At 43.1% G+C, this 27,855-nt stretch overlaps 2 protein-coding genes across 2 annotated transcripts in view; both read left to right on the top strand.

Moving 5' to 3' along the window:
• The window catches only part of LOC310762549 (uncharacterized protein), a 537,990-nt gene that overhangs the window by 137,729 nt on the left and 372,406 nt on the right, over positions 1-27,855 (top strand). The gene's annotated exons all lie outside the window — the stretch shown is intronic.
• On the top strand, positions 1,646-25,588 carry LOC310763208 (guanylate cyclase soluble subunit beta-2-like). The gene is made up of 16 exons (XM_083615037.1): positions 1,646-2,509; positions 4,313-4,386; positions 7,642-7,736; positions 9,597-9,757; positions 10,249-10,348; positions 11,665-11,885; positions 12,330-12,441; positions 13,068-13,171; positions 14,112-14,328; positions 15,214-15,534; positions 16,409-16,557; positions 17,866-18,012; positions 19,064-19,218; positions 20,455-20,669; positions 21,858-21,968; positions 23,931-25,588. Exons 1-16 carry the CDS (start codon positions 2,507-2,509, stop codon positions 24,080-24,082), a joined length of 2,337 nt encoding a protein of 778 aa, XP_083471163.1. The 5' UTR covers positions 1,646-2,506; the 3' UTR covers positions 24,083-25,588.

The raw sequence follows: 27,855 nt of genomic DNA, 5'->3' as shown, positions 1-27,855 counted from the left end.
AATTACTCCAAAATTCAGCGCTACTTGGATATGCCAATGTCCCTTCTGCAAATGCTGCTCATGCCAAAGCTGGATATTCTCTCTTTTTAAAAGAAACAGTTATGTATTTTGTTACCGAAATAATGAGGAGTACCTGCAACAGAAAGCAAACAGCACTTAAAAAAACCAAAACACATTGATGTCTAATAAATTCTTCAGAATATGAATATAGGAATAAATGGAATGTGAAAGATCCCCGTCTTCATTGTTAACTGTAGCTGAAAATGGTGAGTTGTAGTGCAATTACATATTTTGGATCTAAAGAGAGTGTCTAGGGACAAATTATCATTAGTATCTTTAAAAAAAATGTGTAGTGTAATACTATGTTTACTTTTAAGTAAACCCCACTGAGTTCAATGGGCTCAAGGCTACAATACTAGCCCCACTTGCCTGGAAGTAAGCGCCATTGATTTAAGTAGGACTTACTTCTGAGTTGACATGGAAGGGCTTGCACTGTAAGACTTGTAGAATCTGAATAATAATTATGTGCATTTTCCAAAGTAGCAATTGAATTTCCTCTACTAGATTTTTCATTAAGGGTTTAAAGAGAAAACATCTTTCAAGTTCAGTCTTAGTTTTGCAGCTGACTGATCTGCTCATTTAGGATGATGCATTTTCATATTATCTACAAAAGACAAGGAGCATGAGGAAGAAACATAAGCCGCTTGGCAAAATATGGATTAAGAAGGACCTAGTCATATCTGTTCATGGTCAAGGTTAGCTAGCATTCATTTTACATCAATTTTGAACCATGAGAATCATTGTGATTCTTACCTAAGAACGTAAGGCAAGGGTGCTGGATCAGACCAATGTCCCATCTAGTCCAGCATCCTGTTCTCACACTGGCCAGTCAGATGCCTGGGTGAAGCATGTTAGCTGGAAATCAGCGAAATAGCACTCTGCTCACCTGCAATTCCCAGCAACTGGGATGCAGAGGCATCCTAACTCTGACAGTGGAGGTAGAACAGGAGCCATTGATGTTTATCTGTTAATTATTTTTTCCTGGGGTTTGTTGGCAAAGTCTGAAGGACCATGATGCAACCTTGCCTGAAGCTAAGCAGATACAGATCTGGTTAGTGTCTGGATCTGAGAAGACTTGGGTCCTATTATCACAGCAGAAAAGTACAATAAATAACTCAGCAGGTTTGGCTTTTGTTGTTGTTGTTTACTTTCTGCTGTTGAGACATTCTAGTTCCACATGCATACGTTCCTTTGAGACCACTGAAACCTCATGACAAAAACAAAATGCGCAGAGGTTTTGCACATTTTTATGGTGAAGTCTCTTTTGCAAATGCATCTAGATTAGGGAGAAGGATAAGCAGCCCTCCCATTTCGCCCAGCGTATTGAAAGCACTCCAAGATGACCACTGAAGAGCATTTTTGAGGTTCATGGGGGACTCAGCCCCTGTGGGAAATGTGCTACTATTTCTCCAGCATGGCAGAGCATGAATTCAGCATGAATTCTGTCGCAGCAAAAACCAGAAAGTGTCTTGGGAACATAGGAAGCTGCCTTATACCAAGCCAGACCACAGGTGCCATTTCTGTTGTCTTTTTGGTGCCTACTGAAGACTTTCATCTTCCAACAAGCCTTTCAAAGCAGAGATCTTTCTCGGTCTGCATCTGCACTGGAAATCCTTTGTGTGTTTGCTGCCCTGAATTGCTTTGGGAGGAAGGGCTGCATATCGATTTAATAAGTAAACAATCTAGCTCAGTATCGCCCACACTGACCCAGCCCCACCTGGAGACACAAGGGATTGAACCTGATACCTTTTTGCATGCAAAACATGTGCTCTGTTCCAGACCTATGGCCCGTCCTCGGTTTCTGGCACCTTAAAGACTAACCAATTCATTGTGGCATAAGCTTCCCTAGACCACAGCCGGTTCCATCAGATGCGTGAAACGTAATCTAAAACAGCCCGCAGGCTTGAAGGCGCCAATCAGCCTCTTCGCGGCTCTTGTGGCTCTCCATTTCAGCACCAGAGACCCCTGGACAGTGCCTTCAGTTCCTGGCAGAAGCAACGACTCAGGCAAGGCAAGGCTGCGCTCCGGCACTTAGAGATGGAGGCGCTGCAGTCATGCAGCGCGCAGAAAGAGGCGCTGTTTTCGTGACGGGGCTGCTCAGATCCTAGGCAGTCAAAGGTGACTTCGTGGCAGGCCGATCGTAACCTTGCAGCGGAAGAAAGGACAGAGCCACAAGCCCGTTGTGAGGCTCGGGAGAAGAGGTGGGGGGTGGGGAGTGAGCATGGGGGCTGCAGGCTCGCCGCTCAGATTTCCGAGCCCTCGAGGAGAGGCTGGTTCCTTCCACGGTGTCACGACATCCTAGCTCTCCGCCCGCGGAAAGGAGCTGGCCAGGGTCCCCGAACTAACGTGGCGTCTCCGGGGAAGGAGCAGAGAGCCAGAAGGATCACCCTGAGCGACGGGAATAAAGCAATGGTGCACGGTTCTATCGCTTGAGTCATGCGCCAGAATGGTGAGTAGCGACTGCTTGTCTCCCCCACCGACCCCCAACAATCTTCCACGGGTGGTTTTTGTTTTGAAAGTTAACAGAGGGATCCGGAGGAGATGCCGATGACTTTGTGTCAAATCGATTTTAGAAAAAGCCTCTGAGCAGTGGGCGGCTGAGAGGGAAGTTTGGGGGGGGGGGCCGTTGCTGCCAGTTTAGCTCTGTTTTGCTTTTCCCGGAGAGAAAGAAAAGCAAGGGATCCTCAGCTACTTTGCTCCGGAGCAGCCCTAGTAACTTCGGGCGCTGAGGACCATGCTAAGGTCACTTGCCAAGACCGTCTTGGTAGGAGCCAGCGCCACGAGCAGAGGCGCCTACGTCCACTCGACGCCCGTCAGTCAAGTGGCTGGAGGACCAGCATCAATAGATTCTGGAGATGGCAACCTGTAGCTGTCTCCTCCCTCGTCGCGTCAGTGGCCGACTTAGCCTCCAATGAAGTCCGAGGAACTGTGGCTGATGTCAATAGGGGGCGTCTGGACGCACATCGGTCTGGATTCAGGAGGTAGTAAATAAAATATCCCGAAGCGCACAAGCGTCTGCTCGCGCCAAGTAAAAGTCAAGAAAAGAGTATTACGCACATTCTCATTAAAAAAACAACAACAAAAAAAACCGGACAAGCCCAGTTGCCTCTGATTTGTTGTGGTGCGCTAGGACAGCGCTTGGTTTTGGCAATTCAGTTAGAGGCTTGGAGACGCATCAGCGCCGCTGGGCAGAGAGGCGCTGCGGTTACTAAGACCGCCAGCCTATCAAGACGCGCTTATCTCTAAGCTCAGTGGGATTCGGGGCTGATTCAATTCTGCTTCACACCTCAGAGCGTTTGATGCCTTCTCCTGTTTATGGATCCGGGAGGCACGCAGAAGGAGGCAAGAGAGAAAGGCTCCCTGTGCAGCAAACTTGTAAAGGGCGGGGATTGTGGAGGACATTCGTTTTTTAAGGAGCTCAGAGGGCGTCCAGAAGAAAAGCGCTTATTGATGAACTGGGGGAATAGGAAACTAAGAGGAGTGGGTGGGCAAGAGCTCACCGTAATTGTACTGACCCAAACAGGTCATTTTGATCAGACACTTCTTCTGGGGATGCACATCATTTGAATTACTAATCTGCACAACTATTACTGGACATCTAAAGTAGAGTCTTTTCTCATATGCTTTGTAACAGTACCAAAAAATCAAGCTGATATACAGAGAAAGCTATGCAGAGAGTGTGCCCCTGAATCAGGAAAATGGCAAATTCTTCCCTGACTTTTAAGGGAACGGTGTGTTTGTTTCCTTTGCTCCTGTTTCTGTGCTTCTGCCCGGTAAGGATGTTGAATAGCAAGAACATAGGAAACTGGTCCATCTAGCTCAGTACTGTTGGGCTGACATGGTCGCCTCAATATGTTGTTGGACTCATCAGCCACAGTCATAGAATCATAGAATGGTGGAGTTGGAAAGGACCACAAGGGTCATCTAGTTCAACCCCCTGAAATTCAGGAATCTTTTGCCCATTGTGGGACTTGAACTCACAACCCTGAGATTAAGAGTCTCATGCTCTACCAACCGATCTATCCAAGTCTGTCATGTTTAAAATTCTGAATTACAGCAAAATAAGCCTGAAGACACTAATAGTTAACTTCATTATCTGGCCGATTCTTTATTCGATGCGTATTCGTTTTGTAAAAGCAAGCCAAAGTTTCATGTAATAAATATAAATGCAAATATCATCCAATGTGATGCAAATGTAGCTTTTTAAAAGAGAACCTTCTATTTCCCCATTTTCATGCATTTGCTTTTGCAGTATGGCTTCATCAATACATGCCTGAAGTCTTTGGTGGTTGAAAAATATGGTGAAGAAGTATGGGAGAAATTAAGGTAATTTATATCTGAAGGAATTATTCATAGACTTTCTGTTTTGTTCCCTCTGTGATTTCTAATAATAATAATAATAATAATAATAATAATAATAATAATAAAATAATTCAGAAACACCTTTTGAAATCTTAGGAAGTGTCCTGCAAGGCACACGTTGACAAGTGCTTTGCTGTATGCCCACCAACACATCATAGTCTTAGACATAAGCCTAGTGAATAACAGGAGCATATGGAGTTTGTCCTACTGAGGTGGATCATTTGGTCTGTCTGTCGATCCCAGTATTGTCAACCCCAACCTTTGCCAACCCTACTGCATGCCAGATGTTTTGGGTTACAACTCTCATCAGTCTCAGCCAGTGTGGCCATGCTGATGGGAGTTGTAGATCTACTGTAATCATCTAGAGAGGGCACCATGTTTGCAAAGGCTAGTACACTCTGCCAACAGAATTCAGAGCCCTGGGATTGGGGTGGGTGGAGGGAATTGATACCATGGCAGCATTTTGCAAAGACACAACATTAGTCAGGAAAGGAATATTGTTGCATGCCACCCCAATCTCTGAGCGGTGTGAGATTCTAAGGGTCCCAAGTGCTTACCGAGGGTTTGTGTTTTCTTCGGAATGAGGGACAGCAGACACTGTGGTGTCTTCATGATATATGGTTTATTTACACATATATACAACCTGATCCCACAATGGAGAGATTCACAGCAATTAACACCCCAAGAGGTTTTTGCTTTCCCCCAAAGCCACAGCCTTGGATTGAAGCAGAAATCAAGCACCTCTTTCTCTCTCTCAGGCTTCCACCTGCTTCAATTTTTCAGCTCTCGCCTTTGTATTTCTAACTACCAGCTCAGGGAGGTGGCCCACCCATTTGTTCTCTGGCACCAAGCCACTTCCTTTGTTCCCTTAATGGCTCTTCACCTCACCAGGAAGCTAGCCTGGCTATTCCAGGAACTAGAAGAGGGCCAAGGCAACCTAACCCCCACAACTCATAGCAATATGTATGGCTTTCAAAGCAGAGAGACTGAATACAGGGACTACCCATTAGATTAAACCTATAGAATTGTAGCACCCCCAAAGGAGAGTAAAAGCACATACATGCCTAACATCTGGAAGCACAAGACTCTCATAATGACTCAGTATTTGTCCCCGCCCCTGAAGAAAATGCCTTTAGCCAAAGAATATTTAAGTGAAAGCAGAAGGAATACCATATTGCAGGAGAATGATTTCCCTGCTCTGAGGATAACCTGAAACAATTACTGAAACAAAGGCAAGAGATTGCCTCATCACATAATGCTACTCTCCTCTAATTGCTTTATTTGTTATGCAAAATGATATAGAATGGCATGTGGTTGGGTGAACATTTTTGTGACAGAGCAGCGGCTGAAAACTCATCATACTGGAATGAAGCCACATCAAATTTTGAAAGTATTACAGCAGGCATCCTTAGGAAGGGTTATTAACTCTAACTGAAAGCATTATATTCTCCCTCCCTCCCTCTGGACATATTCTCTTGACTGCTATGGGCTTATTCAAGGCCCACATTTTAGGAGCATAGGAATCTGCCTTATACTGAGCCACTCCGCCAGCCCATCAAGTTCAGCATTATCTATGGGTGTGCTGAGACCTGGGGATTATTGCATTAGTTTCCTTGGTTATAATGCTAGTGCAACTCTCCTGGTTCCCTGGTTTCTAACATTCCTTTTACATTGCATTACCTGTTGTGGTATGGAACTGTGGCTTTCTGTTAGATAATAATAATAATAATAATAATAATAATAATAATAATAATAATATATTTATATTCTGCCCATCTGGCTGGGTTTCCTCAGCCACTCTGGGTGGTTTCCAACACAATATTAAAATACAGTAATGCATCAAACATTAAAAGCTTCCCTAAACTGGGCTGCCTTCAGATGTCGTCTAAAAGTCTGGTAGTTGTTGTTCTTTTTGACATCTGGATCTACTGAGGTCCATGTTGGGATTCGCAGGATACTGAGTAAGTCTGCAGGCTTCAACAGGCTGATGCAATACTCTGTGAAGTGCTGGGTCAGAGTGACTCAGCAGGAATATGATTGGCTATCACCTGTTTTAAAAGGAAAGCCTATTCAACAGTAATGGTGGTGGTTGTGCTGTGCTGGAGAGTATTCGTTTGCCTTAAGGAGCAGGTACTCTGTATGGACTGTTTTTGTAAATACCTGTATATAGCTCACATTAAAAAGACTGCACTGGAAAAACCTGGGACTCTGAGCGTTTTGCTAAAAAGCGTCGCGAGGAATTAGCGACGGTCCAGCTCTGAGAGTTCTGCAGTTCCCTCACTGGGAGAAGTGAGGTTACAGGGAACCAGGCAGAGGGCCTTTTCAGTAGTGGCACCTGCCCTGTGAAACATCCTCTCATCAGATGTCAAGGAAATAAACAACTCTCTGACTGAAGGCAGCCCTGTTTAGGGAAGTTTTTAATGTTTGATGTTTTATTGTGTTTTTAATATTCTGTTGGGAGCCACCCAGAGTGGCTGGAGAAACCCAGCCAGATGGGTGGCATATAAATAAAATAATAATAATAATAATAATAATAATAATAATAATAATAATAATAGTTGTTGTTGTTGTTGTTATTGTTATACAGCTATCCCACAGTAAATTACATTTGTACCAGGGACCATGGCATGACACAACAGCAGGTGTCATAGGACATGTCACTACCCTTTATGTGCTTCTGTGTGCTTCTGTTCCCTTATGATTACCTCATGAAAATGGTGGGAAAGAGCTATACCAGCAGGGCAGAATGTCTCATTTCACTGCTTGAAGCAAAACAGGAAGTGCTGCTGTTGTTGCCACATGCCTTCTACTGATGCTGCCAACTGTTCTGCTGACACCATGCACCTTTTCTCATCTGCTGTGGGCAGAGAAGCTGCACAGCCATCAGGGCCAATTTTCGATGAGATCTCAACCAAATAGATGTAATTGTGCCCAAAATTGGCATCGGTGGCAGCGGTGCTTCTCTGCCGATGGTAGAGGTGGCGGGCAGGTAGGACACCCGTGAGTGTGCTGCTGGAGGTCTTTGGCCCCCTGAAGCAATGGCCTCATCCTCTCTAATGACTGGACCAGCTCTGGAACTATATGCCAGAATACTGCCCAAAATTTCATCACATGGCTTGATCCTAAGAGGGGTCAGTAGTGGCAGGCCAGCTGACTGAATGAGAGACTGAACCCTAAAAATGTTATTAAAATGCCAGCCAATATTTATTTCTATTACAGAGTCCAAACTGGAGTACAGGATACCTTTTTGACTTTTGAAGTTTACAGAGATGAAATCACAATGCAGCTGATTGATAAGGCATGCAAAATGCTAGGTACGTAAGGCTTGAAAAGTAATGCAGCCCTGTCTGCACCACTCCACCAGCAGACCCTCCAAGTGTCCTTATTTTCCAGGGATGTCCCTGATTTAGAGAAGCCATCCTGGTTTCTGATTTGATCTCACTTTTCCTTAGGATGTCCCTATTTTCATTGCAGAAATGTTGGACTTATCCGACCCCCAAGCCATCTGAAGGAGGCAATCCTGTATAGGGAATTTTTTTAAAAAAATGTTTAATGTTTTCTTATGATTTTATATATGTTGGAAGCTGCCCAGAGTGGCTGGGGCAACCCAGTAAGATGTGTGGGGTATATAATATCATTATGGAATAGGATGTCCCCATTTTCTTTTTTTTTCTTTTTTTTATTGGTTTTAATTCATTTTGCTACATCCAACATTAAAACAAGTGAAAAAATAAACATACATAACACATACATACAAAAAAGGAGTACATAAATAAAATAAATAATAATAAAAAAAACAAAAAAAAACATCTAACATAAAACACCAACTAATTAACTTACATTAACTAAATAACTAAATAACACACAACATTAATTGACTTCCCTTCATCTCGGTTTCAGAATATATTATATGATTTTTTATCTGCAGTTTCTTTTCCTCAAAAGACTCTTTACGTCACAAGTGTTACATCACACCTACTGTGATTTTTAGATTTTTTACCTCTGTTTCCATATATGTCATAAATTTATTCCATTCTTTATTAAACTTTATGTCTTTTTGATTTCTTATTTTCTGTGTCATTTTTGCCAGTTCTAAATAATCAAATAGTTTGGTTTGCCATTCGTTTATAGTTGGGATTTTTGATGTCTTCCAATTCTGCGCTATTAGAGTTCTGGCAGCCACTGTCGCATACTGAAAGAGTGTGTGGTCTTCCTTTTTGATTTCCTCCCCAATTATCCCCAGCAGAAAGGCTTCGGGTTTTTTTTATAAAGGTATATTTGAGGATTTTTTTAAATTCATTGTAAATAGATTCCCAGAATTTTTTGATAGGCTCACACAACCACCACATATGATAGAAATCGCCCTCCTTGATCTTGCACTTCCAACATAATTTATCACCAGTTTTATATATTTTTTCCAATTTTACGGGCGTTACATACCACCTGTACATCATTTTATACATATTTTCCCTGAGTGTTGTGCATGCCGAGAATCTCATGCCTTTATTCCATAATGCCTTCCATTTATCAAACTCTATGTTATGTCCGAAGTCCATTGCCCATCTGATCATTACCTCCTTTACTTCTTCATCTTTGGTATCCCATTCAAGTAACAGGCTATACATTTTCGATAGGAGTTTTGTTTTACTTTCTAGTATTTCAATCTGAAATCTAGATTTTTTCTCACTTATCCCATTCTTTTTATCCTCAGACCATATAGAATTAATTTGGTGAAATTGGATCCATCCTGTCAATTTGTTCTTTATTTCTTCATAAGGCCTAATCCTCCAACCAGTCTCTGTTTTTACTAGTAGGTCTTCATATGTCCATCTTTCTCCTTCGATGTTTGGTTTTTTTATTGTCAGGATATCAATTGGCGATAGCCACCAAGGGGTCTTCTGTTAGGATGTCCCCATTTTCATTAAAGAAGTATTGGAGGGTCTGCATCAGCCACCACTGTAAAGCACATTTAAAGCACATGACTTTCCCCAAGGAATCCTGGGAACTGTAGTTAGTTAAGGGTGCTGGGAATTGTAGCTCTGTGAGGGATAAACTACAGTTCTTGGTGTTCTTTCGGGAAAGTCATGTGCTTTAAATGTGTGCTGCATACACAGCCCTAGTTAAACTGGGTTCTTGATCCTATAATATTAATTAATAGACAATTATTTTCCCAGATGTTCCCCCCGATATGGTCCTGAAGCAGTTTGGAGAATATTTCTTTGAATTCTGCAAGCGGTCAGGTTATGACCATATGCTGCGGACTCTGGGAGGGAACCTCTATGAATTTATAGAGAATCTGGATGCATTGCACAGCTACCTAAGTCTGTCTTACCAGGTAAGTGGAAATAACTTTTGTGGTTCTACATACACACCACATGTTCACAGCAGCATAATGTGAGATATGTCTATGATTATTATACATACTCTCACTGATTAGTTACTTTGGGTGTATTGACCTTGGGCTGGAAATATTTAGCTGCTGTTTGATTGCCTTTCTCCATTGCATATGGAGCATAGGTGCTTGAGTCCAGTCAGAGGTTTTTTTTGGGGGGGGGGGCGGGAAGAATCCAGAGAGATGTAACATTAACTCATGGAATGCCCCCTACCTCTTAGAACTTTGGACAACAACTTGTTTTTCTATATTTGTTCAATAGTGAGCTTAATTTCGGCCACACCTTGATTGCAATTTGGTAGAACCACCACCACAGCCCAGATCACGTGCTTAATTTGGTGCCTAGGAAAGTTGCCCATTTGCTTCAGGGCAATATTGAAAAATAAGCTGAAATATGAGATGAGTGATTATTAAGAACCCTGGGTGTTTTTCAGGAAATGAACGCTCCTTCATTTAGGGTGGAAAAGAATGAAGATGGGTCGATGCATTTGCATTATTACTCAGACAGGCGAGGCTTGTGCCATATTGTTCCAGGTATGTAGTTTCCTCTGGAATGGATTTTGAAAGGTGGGATAGTCAGCTATTGGATTAATGTCTTCTGAATGTCCTGCACACTGTGTTTTTCTCTTTACAGGCCTCTTCCAAACCCTCCATTCGCTGTAAACTAGCAATTGTCCCAGTGGTGTGATGTCGTGCTGATTCCTGCCATCATTCTTATTATATATTTATTTAGAGAATAATAGCTTTGTAACAAAGACTGGCCCTCTATGCACTGACTGAAAAACAAACAAACAGGAAAAAGGACTTAGTTAAAATGTCATAAATTTACGGTTGCCATATTTCAAGATGTAAAATTCACCCCAAAGAGGCAAAGAGTGATACTCAAATACACACTTTCTGGTTCTGCTGGCAAAAATCTGGACATTTGTCAATTTTTCAAAATTCCACATGGATGCTACTATCACTGTTTGAATCCCAGACATATCTGGGAAATTCCTGACATATGACAACCCTAATAAATTGCTATGGTGAGTCAAATGTTTAATTTGAAATCAATCTGGATTTGAGTTTCTTGGTGTCTCTGGTAACCTTTCTTTTACATCATGGCTGTTGGCTGGTATAATGGATGTATGATCTGTAATTTTTTGTTGGTATTGTTCCTGTGGGTTTTCATGGCCTTTGGCTAGAACAATAAACTTACACTGTTGTATCATCTATTGGGCTGCCTTTGAAGACTTCTTGGATACTATAATTTGTCCATAATACAGCAGCTAGGCTGGTTGGTGTGGATTGTGCTATCAGAATGTGTTGAAGCAGGAACCCCTGATGAGCTTTGTGGCACATGGGTGATCCAGACATGGGGGGAAATGCTGCAAACATGTGTCTGCTAAAAGCAAAAGCAATGTCTCTAAGCTTAGTATTAGTTTAGGGTGAGGTGATGGAGGAAAGGAAAGAAAAAGGCAGAGTAGGGAGTAGGTGCAGAGGAAGATTTTTGCTCTCACTGACAAATCCAGTTTGCAATCAGAGGGATTTTTTAAAATTTATCTAGAAAGTAAATCCCTTCCCCCCTCCCACTCCAGAAACACTTTAAAAGTATGTAGCACCCGAGCCCCTGGACCCATTTACTTGTAATTTAGCAGATTTTATCCAATCTTTATGGGCTACAATACCTGCAAATTCCATGCACTTCTGTTAACAGAGGGGGAAAGTTATAGCCGTTCAACAAATTCCCAATTTGTGAATGGAGGCAAGAGAATGAATCAGACTCGAACCCCCAAGCATCAAACTGGTGTCCAGAACAAATCACTGCATATCCCCAATAGCATCTTTTTTTCCCCCTTTTGCTTCAGGAATCATTGGTGCAGCAGCTTTGGATTTTTTCAACATTGAAATTTCCATGGAAATAGTCAATCAGTCAGAAGAAGAAGAAAGAACAGGGAAAAAGGAACACATTGTATTTCTTGTGACACAAAAACCTGTATTTTCATACAGAAGGCGAAATAAGTTCTCTTCCTCTTCGCCGTTCCATTCAAGTTCCGGAACACAGGTGGAAAAACAGCTGAATAAAGAGGTACTGTGATATTCATTTTTGTATGGAGTCATGTATGTATTGGCAGGAAGACCTATATATAAAATATATAGCATCGAAGCAGTTTTAAAGTAATAGGTTGTCATCTTCTTCTACATCATCATCATCATCATTGAAATTACTATTACTATTAGTATTGCTACTGTTATTATTGTTGAAAAAAGAAAACAGGTGTCAATATAAGACACTTCATTTTCAGAATCCAGGCATATGCTCAAAACTCTGGATATTTGCTTCCAAAGAGTTTAAAACAGTGAAGGATACTGGAAGATATCCCAAGCACATTCCAATTCAAGAGTAGGAAGAAATTTAAGTTGCTTGTGCCTTCCATTATTACATTAATTATTTTGCTGATGCAAAGACCTTGTATACTTCTCACTTTTAAAATTTTAACAGTTTGGCAATTGTTTTGGGTTCATTCCACAGGATACTGAAAGAGCCACGAACAAGAACAGGGATAAAGCCAGCCTGCCTTCGACATGCCCTGTCAAGAAAAGTCACTGGGAAACAATTAAAGGAATTGTGACAATAGGAAAAGGTAAAAGTGTAACTTTCAAAAAGCATTGGACATCATTCATTAATACTTTCAGTATGGCATTTAAAACCCAGGCTTTTTCATTAAATATTATTAATTTCTATCCCATCTTTCCTCCAAGGAGGTCAAGGTGGTGGACCTTCTTCATTTTACCCTGATAACAATCTTGTGCAGTGGGTTAGGCTGAGAGATGATGAATAGCTCACGGTCCCCCAATGAGCTTCATGTCTGTGTTGGGATTTGAACTCTGTTCTCCAAGGTCCTAGACCAACACTAACCACTACACCATGGTGGCATCCCAGTAAAAACGACCACATTGTATTAAGGAAAAACACAAGATAATGGTTATGTTTACATGTCATAAATTTTTATTTTTGAAAACCCTTCCCAGGTTCTAATTTATAGTGGAAGCCTCTTCAGCCTGTTCTTCCAATCACATCATATTCATATACATGGAAAGTCCCCATGTACATTATTCTGGAGTTCTTGGAGGAAGACGGAGGGAAATGAATTTATTTATGAATGAGAATTAAATTATCTTGCAGAATCATGCTACCTGAATAATGGTACTGATTCTATCAGGGAATTATGGTAGGATTGAAATTACCACCCCACCCCCCATATTGCAGGACGACTTCTGAAAGGATTTGATCCTGTCTATCCTAAGACCCTCTGCATAGATCCGAAGACATTTTGCAATGGGCTTCCTTTCCACATTGTATTTGATGAAGAGGTGAGTCAAACTAATGAGAACTTGTTTCCCTACATATGTGAACCAAACATAGCCATTTTACAACACAGTCTTCTGCATAGCAACTCAGAAGAAAATCACAGTGAGTTCGGTGGGACTCGTTCCAAGACAAGCAGGCATAGGATTACAGATTCAATCACCTAATGTAATAAATTGTTTACTGCTACTGCCTACTGTTGACCTAGAAGCTTGTTCGCATGATAAGTTAACCTGAGACATTCTGTTTCATAATATATTAATACCGGGATTAATAACTACCCTTCCAGTAGTTAGCTGCTGAAAATTGCCCAGACGGCAATCAAGCTTCGTCTTATAGCCTACTTTTCACCATTATTCCAGCATGGTCCCAGTAATACTGTTACGTGAGACAATACAAAATCCACTCCAGCCTTTAAGTAGAGAGGCATGGGATGGGGGCTGTGAGGATCAGTGTGCTGCCTCTGCCCCCTGTCACTCTTCCGATGGTGTTCCATCAATGGTAGGCCAATCTTCTAAAGCAGGAAGCCTTATGTCCCTTCCCTGCATGCATTCAGGGTTCTGAAATGTACAGCAAAGCTTTCATGTGTACAAGAGGCCCCCTCACTTCAGAAGATCACTCTCCAACTCATGGAGGATGGTCAGAGCAGCAGCAAGGGGTTGGAAATAGGGGACTTCCCTCTCATGTTTACTTACCTTTGGGATGGGGGACCTTTGGCCCTCCAGATGTTGTTGGACTCCAATTCCTACCAGCTCCAGCAAGCCTGGCCAATAATCATCCCTAAACTTGCCAGTGCCCTATCAACCTAGTGATAATGCTACCAGGTGGTTGGCTCTGTGGTGCTACCATTCGATGCTGGCTGCTCTCATTCTTACTCCAGAGGTAGGATTGCAAGACACTTCTGAAGGGTGCTGATGCTAAAGAGTTGTGATTCTATCTTTTAAGCTTAGAGTGAAGCAAGCCGGAGTCAGCATTCAAAAGATCGTGCCAGGCCTTCAGACACTGGGCATTCGCCTCAACCAATATTTCAGTATCGTACGTCCTGAAGTGAAATTCACCATCTCCAGTGTCCAGAAATTTATCAACAGCCAGTTTGTTTTCCAGACCAAGAGGGAGATGATGCCAGAATCTTGGAAGCAGCGTCCTATGTTAGAACTGAGAGGTAACTCATTGTCTCCATAAATATCGGGGTCAGGCATGATTAAGGTGACTAGATGAAGAGCTGGCTGCAGGGCTGGCCAACCCTTGAAGGGTGGTAAGGCAGTTGCTTCAGGCAGCAGGCTCTGAAAAGCAGCAAATCCAGGTTCTGAGGAGTGGGACACCCACTCCCCACCCACTGTTACTCCCCACTGCCTGTTGCCTGGACAGTAGCAAATATGGGAGCACCCTCCCCCCAAATCTATTCCCTACCCCCCCCCCGAATTCTGGAATTGTGTCTTCATTGTAATAATTGAGACAACTTTTTATATGTTTTGGGTGCTAGGATTCTTTTCCCGTGTTGCAGTCATGGGATTGGTTTTATCACGTGTTTTCATTCCACATTGTGGGAAGTGGTGGAGACAGGATGTTTTTACTACTGTGTTTCCATGATGTAGGACATTTGTCCTTTGTTCTCTCTTTGCTGTATGATGCTGAAGAGGAAGGGGCTGAGTTACGATGCTCCAAGTATATATATGTTAATAAACATAGTTTAGCCAAAAAGCTGCGCTACTGAGTCTGAACACTGACTGCCTATACTCTGCTGATCCTGAAGTGTGCTGATGCCTCTGAGGTATCAGTCGCTGTGATGTTTGAACTGGAGAAAGATTTTGAATCTCCCGACCGACCAGGGGGGAGAGAACATGCCAGTAGGGCATGTGTCTCTGCTAGACTCCTACTTGTGTGTAGGACCTCCTGACACTGGGTGGAGTAGAAGTCTAGTGAAGGGTTGGAAGTTTAACAATGCAGATATAATCTAGAGGGAAAGAACAGCAACCAAAAACTTAAATAACTAGAATGAATGGCATGAAGGAAAAGTACCAGTGATTCTGTATTTTTTTTTAATCAGGTCAGATGATTTGGATGGAGTCTGTCCAGTGCATGTTGTACCTTTGCTCCCCTCTCCTGCGCACGCTGCATGAGCTGGAAGAGAGGCACATGCACATCGCCGACATTGCCCCCCATGATGTCACCAGGGATTTGATCCTTCTGAACCAGCAGCGGCTGGCTGAGATGGAGCTGTCCAATCAGCTCGAGAGGAAGAAAGAGGAGCTGCGGATTCTGTCAAAGCATCTCGAGGAGGAGAAGAAAAAGACGGAAGCCCTTCTCTACGCCATGCTCCCAAAGCATGTGGCCAACCAGCTCAAAGAAGGGAAACGAGTCGAGGCAGGTGAATGAGCGTGAGGCAGATAAAACATTTGGGGCCAATGTGCAGGTGCTTAGCTTTTAAGGAAGGCCAAAATGAGAAACTTCAGAGAAAAATTGGTCCAGGCTCCCTTTCCCCCTTACTCTAATGTTGCCATTAGCCATTCATTTTAACGCCAAGGGTTGGAAACTTGGGGTCCTTCACAAATTTGTTGAACTTCAGCTCCAGTCTCCCACCCAGACAGTATGGCTAATAGTCAGGGAAGAAGGTAGTTCATTGGTGTTCCCCAGAGCACCTCCACTGTTTAGAGGGCACATACTTCTAAATATCAGATGCTGGGGAGAAAGAACAAGGGAGGGCTGTTCTTATCAGGTCTTGCTTTGGAAGCTTGTAGGAAGCATCTGGTTCTCCACTGTGAAACTAAATGCTGGACCAGATGAACTTTTGATATGATCTAGCAATGCTCTTCTTGTTTTTATATGGATGGAGAGTTCAGCATGTGCTTAACTCTTATAACAAAAAGGACTGCATCACTCTTGGCCTAAATCAGGGTGAGAGTCCGTGACTCTCCAAGTTCTGTTGGACTACAACTCTCAGCATCCCAAACCAATGGCCACGCTGGGTGGGGCTAATGTGAGAGATGGAGTTCAACAACTTTTGGAGGGCTAGAGGTTCCCCATCCCCAGGCTATATCATATGTATATATAATTTTATAGTTGGCTGTTTGGATCTTTTGCTGTGCAGGTGCATGAATTTTAGCTACATAATTTATTTATTTTTTATTACAAGATCTAGATATCTAGGAATGAATGAATAACTTGAGTATAGGTACAAGTCTTGACCACATTTATTCACTAAACTATCCCAACTCCTAACCTGTGTCCTTTTGGGCTTGCAGGAGAGTTTAAAGAGTGCACCATATTATTCAGCGATGTTGTAACTTTCACCAACATTTGTGCCCAGTGCGAACCTATTCAGATTGTCCTCCTGCTAAATGCGATGTATCTGCGATTTGACAGGCTGACCACAGTGCATGATGTCTACAAGGTCAGTGACAAATGTTCAGCCACAATTTCATGAAAGTGATGTTAGGGGGAAAGATGTCAAGGACCATTTCTACCCCCTCCTCTTCCTCCCCCCCCCTTGGTACCTTGTAATTCCCTGCTCTCTTTGGCTCCAGCTTCTCAGCAGCCCCTATAAAAGAAAGGAGAAAAGAGATGGGTTAAATTCTCCTGTCTTATTCCCGATACCTGGGCTCTGATGCCCCCATTCCTTTTGCTTTGCTCTGCCTGAATCCTGTCTAAAGTGTGTGCATCTTCTCCGTCTGCTTACCCTTAATGTGTGGGTGGGGGTGGAAATGTCTTTGCGATGACAATGTGGGCAAGGCTCTCACATGCCCACTGCAGCCTGTTGAAAGACATCAGGTGGGCCTGAGGGAGTGGCATGCAAGTAGCAGCAGCAAAATGCACAAAGGAAGTTGAGGAGGAAGTGTGCTGACTAGCACACAGCAGCAAGGGAGAGATAAAAAGCAAAGGTGACCTCTGGCCCCATGAGGTTGTTTGGAAGGAATATGAATTGAGAGTGGGAGAATAGGAAAATGGGGTGCGGGGAGGAGTGGTAGAGATAAAGCAGAAGGTCAGGGTGAGACAGCTGTGAGAGAAACATCTGTGAAAGAAAGGGATAGCTGGGGGGGGGAGGGGAGGGCAGTAAATCTGAGGTTACAAACTCTGTGGCAAGCCTGAGATGCCAGAGCGAATTTATGAGGACTGCATATAACAAAGAGGATCCTGTGCTGAGAAGCTACTAGGGAAAATCTGGAGTAAGGAACCATTCTTGGACTCTGAGGTCACCCTGTGTGTTGTTATAGGGAGCAAGAATCCTGACTGTTTTCCTCTGAGGCTCTGGTCCATTCTATGGCACCTGTGCACTGGCTTATCAGTAGCTGTATCAGAAGAGAGGGTGGCCGTGATTTCAAAAAAACGCCGTGCAAAATCACAAACAGAATGCATTGTAATGCTTTAGTTTCTTGAAGAACAAAAAAAGTTTACATTATTGTTCAAAACAGCAATGTTACATGTTAAAATGATTTGAATATCAGAAATGTGAGAATTCTATGCTAACGGTATTTCACACTAACCCTCTCTCCCTGAAACCAGATCTTAAAATAATTAGGCAAGTCCTAACTAATATCATAATTCATTCATTGATTTATAAAAGTATTTATAGTGTTAACACGCCACCCCAATCTCTGAGCGGTGCGATGTTCCAGGGGTTCCAGGCACTTACCCTGGAATAATAATAAGCTCAGGCAGAGACTATTGGCATGGCAGGGTTTATCTGCTTCTTTTTTTAAAGGTGGAAACCATAGGAGATGCCTACATGGTAGTAGGGGGTGTTCCTGTGCCTGTATCCACACATGCTGAACGGGTTGCCAACTTTGCGCTGGGAATGATCATAGCTGCGAAAGACATAAAGAATCCAGTGTCTGGGAATCCTATTCAAGTGAGTAGCTAATAGACACATGCACATCATCTGCTTACTATTTGCAAATGGAGATGGCGCAATGTAGGGCCATAATGATCAGCAATCTCAGACTTGATTTGTGCATCATGTGCAGTAAATTGTAGGCTTCTAGGCTGTCATAATAAAAAAAAGCCAGTATGTAAAAGATCCCGTTGGTTGGCTCGACAAGTTCGCTGGGATGACTAAAGACCAACGTCCCAAAGGCCATCAGTTCTTGTCAATTGCAAGATATTTAATGTGCACACAGAGCTCTGAACCCTGCAAGGGTACCATAATTCAGTTCAAGGGAACAGGAAGCTTTGCTCATGCAAAGGGATGAGTGTGTGGAGCTGGCTTGTGCATTAACACAACAGGGATCCCTGATCATGCAGGAGGGCTAGTCTTTGCACACAGATTTGGACTGGGGGATATATGGCTAAAGGTTCTGTTTTTATATGTGAGATACAAGGGCTAGAAGGACAGGAGACCATGAGCACACACAAATGTCTCTGCAGGATTGGTCTTGAGGCCTGAGATTCCCCCATTCCAGTTATAGAAGTTCCCATTTTGTGTACTCAATAACTCCATTTTCTTTTAAAGGGTTGGGGATGTTGAGCAAGACCTTCCTGGTAGATTGTGTCTCCTGTGTCAGCTGTAGTAATGTCCTTGCAAGCGTGATCGAGAGAATTGCACTTATTTTCAGACCTTTGAATTCAGGGCTAGAGCTTCAGTTTCTGTCTCTCAGAAAGAACAGCCTGATAGATTTGCTTCCCACCATGCACCACAATGCTTATGAATAGTATAAATTTTTATGAAGAATTACTATGGCCTGGGTTCAAGAGGGCTTAGAAGCCATTTTGGCATGTAAGCAGTATATAACATTATTATTATTATTGTTATTGTTATTGTTATTATTAAACAGACTTCATCATAGGGAACTGTGGATTATGGCTTGTGACTGTTTAGTTTGTGTTTAGAACTTATGGATAGATTGTGCTTGAAACGAAACCTGTTGTGGAAGTGATCTTTTCCCCAAAAAACTCTTGCTCAGATCAGAGTTGGGATCCACACAGGGCCTGTCCTTGCTGGAGTTGTTGGAGAAAAAATGCCACGTTATTGCTTGTTTGGAGACACAGTGAATATAGCATCCCGGATGGAGAGCCATGGGGTACCAAGCAAAATTCACCTGAGTGCCAGCGTTCATCAGTGAGTAAGCTCTGAGACAATCCATTAATAGTGCTTTGCACTGAACTCTTGACTTGGCATAGGGCTGTTAATGGCTACTATTCATAAGGAATAGATTGCCTCCTGTATCAAAGGCAATATGTCTCTGAATATCAGCTGCTGGGGAGCACCCACACCCACCCACCCTTGTGATAGGATAGTGTCTGCTTTCTTATTGGAGCTACTTTAAAAGTATTTAGATTTGTTCCCAAATTAGTGGAGTTAATTACCAAATGTTCCCTTCCTACAAAAATACATGTCATTTACATTTTGGCTGTTGAGCTCTACTTTACTGGGGAATGGTGATTTTTGTGGTTGTGGTTTTGAAAATACAAGATAGATGATGGCACGATTTAGAGCACAGAAGTTCCTAAAATGGTTTGTTCACAGATGATGGTGACCTAGCTATATCAACATCATCCAAAAAGAATCCTTAGATTCTGGGTGTAGATTCAACCTTCCACACTCAAGATCCCCTAGGGTTAACGTGAGATCCTTGTTTTGCTGAAAATTGCAGTGGGATCATTTTTAGTGCAGTAATTTGGGTGGTGACATGGAATGTCTTGTTTGTCTGCCCTGGCTGAGATGTACTTTAAATGCATGTTACAAGAGAACAATGTGGAGAAAGGCATTAATGTAGACAAGAAGCCTTATAAGAATCCTTGCTTCCGTGAAGGGATGAATTACTGCAATAAAATGCATGTTTCCACCTGCGTTTTCTGCATTTTAAAGAAAATAGCCATTGACTTTAATTAATTCTGAATGAGTGGTTTTTTTTAGATTCTAGTATTTATTTATAGCATACTACCTGAATGGGCCCCACCGATTTGCACTGAACACTGGGACATAAGCATCATTGTATAAGAACAGTGATATTGCTAAGTGGTGACAAAATGGCAGGCACAGTTCATGTCATTCAGGACACTGTCACAACACCACTAATATTTCAGGCAGGTGCAGAGCCTGTGCTTGAAGGTGTTGGGCTGTGAGTTCAGAGGCCATCATTCTATAGCCATGAGTCATTCTGGAAGGCAAGCATTTCAATGCATGTTCTTTTATAGGCTTCTGCTAGTTAAATTACCATTGTGTCACCATTCCAGGTCTTTCAACAGAACCTAAGCTATGTTGAACTTTCCACATTAGAGGCTGATATAATTATTGTCATTGTGCCATTTTCATAACCCACTGCCTAGATGTGCTGCTTTATTTATGTTTCAGGTGCCTAAAGGACAAGAATTTTGAAATGATGGAAAGGGGAGAAATTGATGTAAAGGGCAAAGGGAAAATGCACACTTACTTCCTGGTCCGGAATACAATGGCAACTGAGGATGAGGTCATGGGAAGACCACCGAGGGATCCTGTTCCCAGCCATGAATCTGCTCAACTGTCTCTCGAGTGCAGCGCTGAAGCATTCCAAAGCACATGTCCACAAGGTAGAGGAAGGAGAACAAATGGACTCCTTTTTATTTCATCGTTTTGCTGTTTCTGATGCTCAGGCCATGAGTGCCCTTGCTTATGTTGTCAGCAGGGCATCACCCATCATGCACTTTATCACATACACAGCCCAACAAGATAGCAACAAGAATCCGTCCACAGCACAGGAATCAATCTGCAATCATAGCAATCAACACACGCACACACACACACACACACACACACCACTCAAACACAAAAACAAATCTCACTACAGCCAGCCAAAGACAACCAATCACACCCTAGCAGTGGCGTAGCGTGGGGGGTGCAGGGGGGGCGGGCCGCACCGGGCGCAACATCTGGGGTTAGGGCAAATCCATGGGTTAGGGGGCGCAAATCCACGGGTTAGGGGGCGCAAATTACTTGCCTTGCCCCGGGTGCTGACAACCCACGCTACGCCACTGCACCCTAGGCCACCCCCAACATCTCTCACTACCAAGGAAATACAACAAGCAAATAGTAAGAGAACCCACATGTGATGCTGACACAAAACCCCACACATACACTAAGTAGAAGAATAGAAGCATGGCCACCCCACCCCACCCCACTCACCATTCCTCCCTCTACCTCTTCCCCCCCTTTTCTTCCTAATGTAACGCTAATGTCTCACAACAAATGAAACTGATCTGTAGAAAACACAGCTCGAAAAAAGAGACATTGCGGGTATTTTTGTAAACTAAGAAATCTTAATAAAAATATATTTGAGAGAGAGAGAGAGGGGGAGGAAGAGAGAGATCAGCAGGCTTGAGGGAACTTCAAAGTTAACAGAAGCATAAAATATTTTTTTTTATATTGGGAAACAAGGGACTCCAAGGGAAGTGAGCAAGCTAACCATGGAAAGCTGACTGAATTTTGAGGGGTGGGGAACAGAAAACCAGGTGGAAGGCAAAACAACATGGAATATTGTCAAAACAAAAAAAAATTTTTTTTTCCTTCCAGTAGCACTTCCAGTGCTACTGGGAGGGAAAAAAAAATTTGTTTTGACTATGGCAGACCAACACGGCTACCTATCTGTAAATGGAATATTGTGTTGGAGGACATGGCTGACTTACTGGAAAAGTTAACAGGAGAAGCCATACTGCAATATTTTGATGCAGGACCCAGCTGTAAAAAATAAATGACACGTACCTATTTCTATTCCTTTTCAGATTCAGATGAGACATCGCTTCCTATCATAGCAATGAAATATGCAGATAGCCCCATAGAAGCACACACCAGCGTCAAAGGAAGAAATGAATCAAGAGCAAAGGACTTAGCAGGTACAGTGGTACCTCGGGTTACATACGCTTCAGGTTACATACGCTTCAGGTTACATATGCTTCAGGTTACAGACTCCGCTAACCCAGAAATAGTACCTTGGGTTAAGAACTTTGCTTCAGGATGAGAACAGAAATCACACAGTGGCGGTGCAACAGTAGCGGGAGGCCCCATTAGAGAAAGCGGTGCTTCAGGTTAAGAACAGTTTCAGGTTAAGAATGGACCTCCAGAACGAATTAAGTTCTTAACCTGAGGTACCACTGTATTAAGAAGTCAGGCAGAAGTTAGGGTTTGTGGGAATGGGGCTATGATACACCCCACCTCTGGGGTGGGCCAATGGTCCTGAGGGGCTCTATCCTTGGTAGTAGTGACCAAGGCCAGCAGCCAAGCTGCCTGCCCAGCCCCGCCAAGCCGCCTCCCACCCACCCAATGGATCTCCTCACAGGAAGGCAGGGAGGGAAGAGGTGGAGACAGAGAATGACAACAGAAAGAATGTAATCTGGGGCATGGAAGGGCACCCTGCTACCACCTTCACCATCAAGAGTAGGATGGGTGGCAGAGGGAAGAGGGCAGCAACGTGGGGGGCACAGTGTGATGATTTGCCTTGCCCCCACCCTCCCAGGGACAGTCCTGCCAGGGTTCCAGTAACTTCAACCTTTCATGGGAGACACACTAGTCATGTTTGCCTTGTTGCCCTGCACTAAGAAATAACTTGATGTTGATAAATAACTCTATGATTCTATGATACTGACATCATATGATGCACCAGTTTGCATTCACGCTACTGGCTCTCAAATCACAGCACATTCAAGTTAGTGGCTGAGTAGAGGCATAGCAAGGGTAGGTATTCATTTGGGAAGAAGGAAAGCAGTCCAACCCACAAACTAACCTATAGCTTCTGGAGATATTTCAAGGCAAGCAGCCTGGCTTTTGCTTGTTTTAGCTTTGGGTTTTATGTACATTCTCATGTTACTAGAGAGATGAAGCTCTGTGTTAGAAAATGCATGCAGTATAAAATGATTGAACTATGGTGCAAATGTCTTTTCTTTTCTTTTGTCAAGAATACATGGTCTGGAAAGCCATAGCATAGAAAAAAATGCACATTCAAACTTTATATCAGTATTTCTATACAGCAGGTCTTGTGGCCCCTGTGAAATGGGAGGCTGTTTCAGAGTAGCTTTTTAAGAAAATCTCTCAATGTGTTCTAAGCAAAATCTTTGTCCTATAGTACTCAAATATATATTGATGAGGCAAGAAGACACCTAAAAAGGGTTTATTCTCCACAGAGTGGAGTGTAGAGGGGTGCTGGGAGAGGATTCCTTCAACATAACACTGAGATAGCCAACACGGTGCCCACTAGATGTTGTCTCACTACAACTCCCATCATGCTGGCTGGGGGTGATGGGAGTTGGAGTCCAATAACATCTGGAGGGCACTGCATTGGGTATCCCTGATGTAGCACATAGCACTTGGCACTGAAAACAGAGCTTCTCATCGCGGTTCTCTCCATTCTCAGGCTTTAAAATGACCCCAGATTTTCAAGATCATGTTAGACTCAGGATTGATGCTGTTTGAAATATACTCAGAGTCGCAAAGTGATTTCATGCTCTTTATTCAGCTCATAGTGGTGAGGAGGAATGAATGAATGTCCCCTCAAAGTATCTGCTTTATATACATTATTTACACAATGGGCTGCACATGATTGGCTAATTCCGGAATTCTACTGTAAGCCAATCAGGTTGTGGATTCACTTCTATCTGGAGCATGATTGGGTGGTTCCTGCCAACCAATTATACTGCTGCATTGTTCTAGGACCAATCAGACTGCTGCATTCTGAATCCTATTGTTCTAGGACCAATCAGACTGCTGCAGTTTGGATCCTATTCAACTCAGTACATAACACTGTTATTAAGACAGGGCCCGCCATCTTTAAGAGCTCTCATGGAAGGAACATGTCTTTACAGGCAAACCTTGTGATTCAGAGACCAATGTAAGTCTCCATGGTGACCAGCAGTCAAGCAAAGATCCTTATCATCTTACAGAAGGCAGAAGCAAGCCAGCAGCAGCGGCGCCGCGGATCAGGAACGTCCGATCCAATTTCTGCAATTTGCTTTAAGAAGCTCCTGAGTTTTAAAGTCGAAGAGTACAAGTGTGTTCTGTAATGTAATGTTTTGCTGTTGCTCTCCTGGAGTCCTGACTTCGCATACAGTAGTAGTACATCAAGTGCACTGATATTGACATATTTTGAAATCACTGGTAGCAATAATGAAGCAAACTCTGGGTATTTCCCTGTTTGCAGTCTTGACTTGTTTTCTGTGTATGAACATGACACATCTTGTTGTGTGAGATTGAAGGGAGTTGTGCTCCAGATGTCCGCGTATTTAAAAGTCTTTGTCACCTTATCCCCAAACTGTGTTTGACTTCCAAAAAAAGAAAAAGAAAGTAGAAACATAGGAGGATATAATTGGCATGGCAGTGCATTTAAGCTTTACTAAGGGCTCATCCAGACTTTGCTTTTGTGCTGTGTTTTCTAGGCACAGCTCTGCGCTTTAAAGCTCTGTGCTCAAGCGCTCACCCCCCCAGTGCTTTCCCCACAAAATCCCATTCTTTACCACTGAATCAGAGCAAGTGGCAAATTGCCATTTGTTCCAATTCAGTGCTAAAGTCTTCCTGGGGAAAGTGGTGGAGGAAAACAAAGAGCTCAGACATGGACCAGGAATGGTCCTGTGCCTGGGAAAGCATGGGGCAAAAGGTGAGTGTGGATGACCCCTAAGACAATGGTCAGTGGAAGCTGTTTCACTTAGAATTTAAATTGCCCAATATCCCCTGCCCCTCTTGCTCTCTACACCCACATACACAAACAGTATGATCTAGGGATCTGCGTGTTTTCCTTTTAAGGATGAAAGCAGCCCAGAGAAGGATTTGCAGCTGGAAGGGAAGAGTTACATAGCTCCTTTCCCCTCCCCTCAGTCCTGTAAAAGGTAAAGGTAAAGGGACCCCTGACCATTAGGTCCAGTCGTGGCCGACTCTGGGGTTGTGGTGCTCATCTCGCTTTATTGGCTGAGGGAGCCGGTGTACAGCTTCCGGGTCATGTAGCCAGCATGACGAAGCCGCTTCTGGCGAACCAGAGCAGCGCATGGAAACGCCGTTTACCTTCCCGCCGGAGTGGTACCGATTTATCTACTTGCACTCTGACGTGCTTTCGAACTTCTAGGTTGGCAGGAGCAGGGACCGAGCAACGGGAGCTCACCCTGTTGCAGGGATTCGAACTGCCGACCTTCTGATCGGCAAGTCCTAGGCTCTGTGGTTTAACCCACAGTGCCACCCGTGTCCCCTCAGTCCTGTACTAGGCCCTGAAACACCTTCACTAGCATTACATGGGAAAAAAGAGAACAGAATGTATTTTGATTTCACCCACAACTGTTTTATATCTTAGTTTTACCCATGTTAGTAAAAATCAGAAAAGGTTAGCAGCCATGGTTGCCATGCATGGCTCACTGGAAATCGATGGCTGGTTTCCAAGCAAATTCCATATATGCAGATGTGTATGAGTGTCACTGTGAAGGCACTTTCCTGGTGTTTGGTATAGTTTCTACTTGGACAATAAATGTTTTATATGAGACATCAAATTAGCACTTGCTTTTGTGACATGAAAGGAAGCGCCTATCATTTGCAAAGTGATCTTTTAGTAAGAATGTCATTCTTTGCCAAAGGCCTCATTTTTGTGAAATGTTTCAAGTAGGGAAAACCCAACTCCCTCAACAATTCCTCATAAGCACCATCACCTCTCTGGATCTGGACCCCACACCTCTGTTGATGCAGCCCAGAACAACAGCAGCCTTTTTTGCTGCTGCATCACACTGTTGACTCATGTTAAGCCTGTGGTCCACCATAACCCCTAGAACCTCATGCATCCCCGACAAGCCAGATGTTGCCCATCTCATACCTGTGAAGCTGGTCGTTCCTGCCCAAGTGCAGAACCTTACATATGTCCTCTCCTGAAATTCATTTTGTCTGTTCTGGCCCAGCTCACCAATCTTTCAAGGTCATCCTGAATCCCAGTTCTGTCCTCCACAGCGTTAGCCACTCGCCCAGCTTAGTGTCATCTGCAAACGTAATGAGCATCCCCTCAATTCCTTCATCCAACTAGTTTATAAAGGTGCTGAACAACAATGGGCCCAGGTCCTGTGGCACCCACTTGTCATTTTCTTCCAGAATGATGAGGAACTACCAGTGAGTACTCTTTGGGCTCAGTCTGCCAACCAGATACAAATCCACCTAATAATTACTGCATCCAACCCACGCCCCACCAGCTTCTCTGTAAGAATATCATGGGGGCCTTACTGAAATCCAGATACAATATAATAATAATAATAATAATAATAATAATAGTAATAATAATAATAATAATAATTTATTATTTGTACCCCGCCCATCTGGCTGGGTTTCCCCAGCCACTCTGGGCGGCTTCCATAGAAACCAAAAAACACTAAAATATCATACATTAAAAAATATGGATTTCCACAATATCCACAGCATTGCCCTGATCCACCAAGCCTGTAATTCCATGAAGAAGAAGAAGAAGAGGAGGAGGAGGAGGAGGAGGAGTAGTTTGGATTTGATATCCCGCTTTATCACTACCCTAAGGAGTCTCAAAGCAGCTAACATTCTCCTTTCCCTTCCTCCCCCACAACAAACACTCTGTGAGGTGAGTGGGGCTGAGAGACTTCAGAGAAGTGTGACTGGCCCAAGGTCACCCAGCAGCTGCATGTGGAGGAGCGGGGAAGCGAACTCGGTTCGCTAGATTACGAGTCTACTGCTCTTAACCACTACACCACACCGGCTCTCTCTCACGAAAAAAAGAAATGTGAGTCATCTGGCATGACTTGCTTTTGAGAAAGCCATGCTGGGTCCTAGCAATCACAGCATCTTCCTCTAAGTGCTCACAGACCAACTGTTGAATTATCTGCTCTAGGACCTCTCCTGGTATTGACGTTAAGATGACTGGTCAGCAGTCACCTGGGTCTCCACCCTTTTTGAAGATGAGGACAACCACCTCCAGTCTGCAGGGACCTCACCTGTTCTCCAAGTATTCTCAAGGATTATGGACAGGGGCTTTGAGATTGCACCCACAAGCTCCTTCAGTACTCTTGAGTGTCAGCATTCAGGTTGCCAAGCATCTTTGAGGACCTTTTGCCTCTTCTACTCTCATTGTCATTGACCTCATTCTTGCCTGGGTTGTATCCAGACTCCTATCTTGCTCCATGTAGACACACTGAAATCAATTAAGTTAGTTATGGCTAACTTAAGTCCCAATTATTTCATTGGGTCTACTTTAAGCATAACATAGTCTGGACCCTAGGTCTGATCCAGCAATGCTCTTATGGTCTTCCTTCTTCAGGAATATTTAGCTAGAGGAAACTAGCCATCAAATCTTGAGTTTGGAAAATGAAAATGCCTACTCATGGAAGCTGGTTTAATATCTCCTGCTAGTAACAGTTTAATTACAAGAGCAATTAAATGCATATATCAGTCATCAGGTACTGTATGAGCAAGCATAGCAAAAAGGGAATACTTAAAATCCACCATGTTTTAATATGTATGTTTTTAGTAATTTGTCAGAATGTTTCAGGGGCTAAATGCAAATGGACACAAACCAAACTTTTATTATTTGAAAGACAGATACGCTCCTGTATTTCTTTCACATACTTTTTAAAGCTTTATAAAATAGACACTATCTCCTCTTCTTTACAAGTTTCTATATTTCTGGCAGTTTGAGCAGTAAAGGGAGGTTATAGTACACGCTCTTAAAAAGACCACAGTGAACACTGTTATATAAAATGCTGTTTAATGGGGTTCCGGAAATAAACCATGAAGTAAAAAATAAAA

The sequence above is a fragment of the Podarcis filfolensis genome (assembly GCF_964270895.1).
Source record: "Podarcis filfolensis genome assembly, chromosome: 5".
Lineage (NCBI taxonomy): Eukaryota > Metazoa > Chordata > Lepidosauria > Squamata > Lacertidae > Podarcis > Podarcis filfolensis.
Note: the sequence above shows the minus strand (reverse complement) of the source record. Positions and strands in the feature narration are given on the sequence as shown.

Coding starts and splice junctions, on each gene's coding strand:
- LOC310763208 (XM_083615037.1), top strand. Junction 7,737..9,596: donor TAAGGCATGCAAAATGCTAG/GTACGTAAGGCT, acceptor TTATTTTCCCAG/ATGTTCCCCCCGATATGGTC. Junction 21,969..23,930: donor AAGAGCAAAGGACTTAGCAG/GTACAGTGGTAC, acceptor ATGTCTTTACAG/GCAAACCTTGTGATTCAGAG.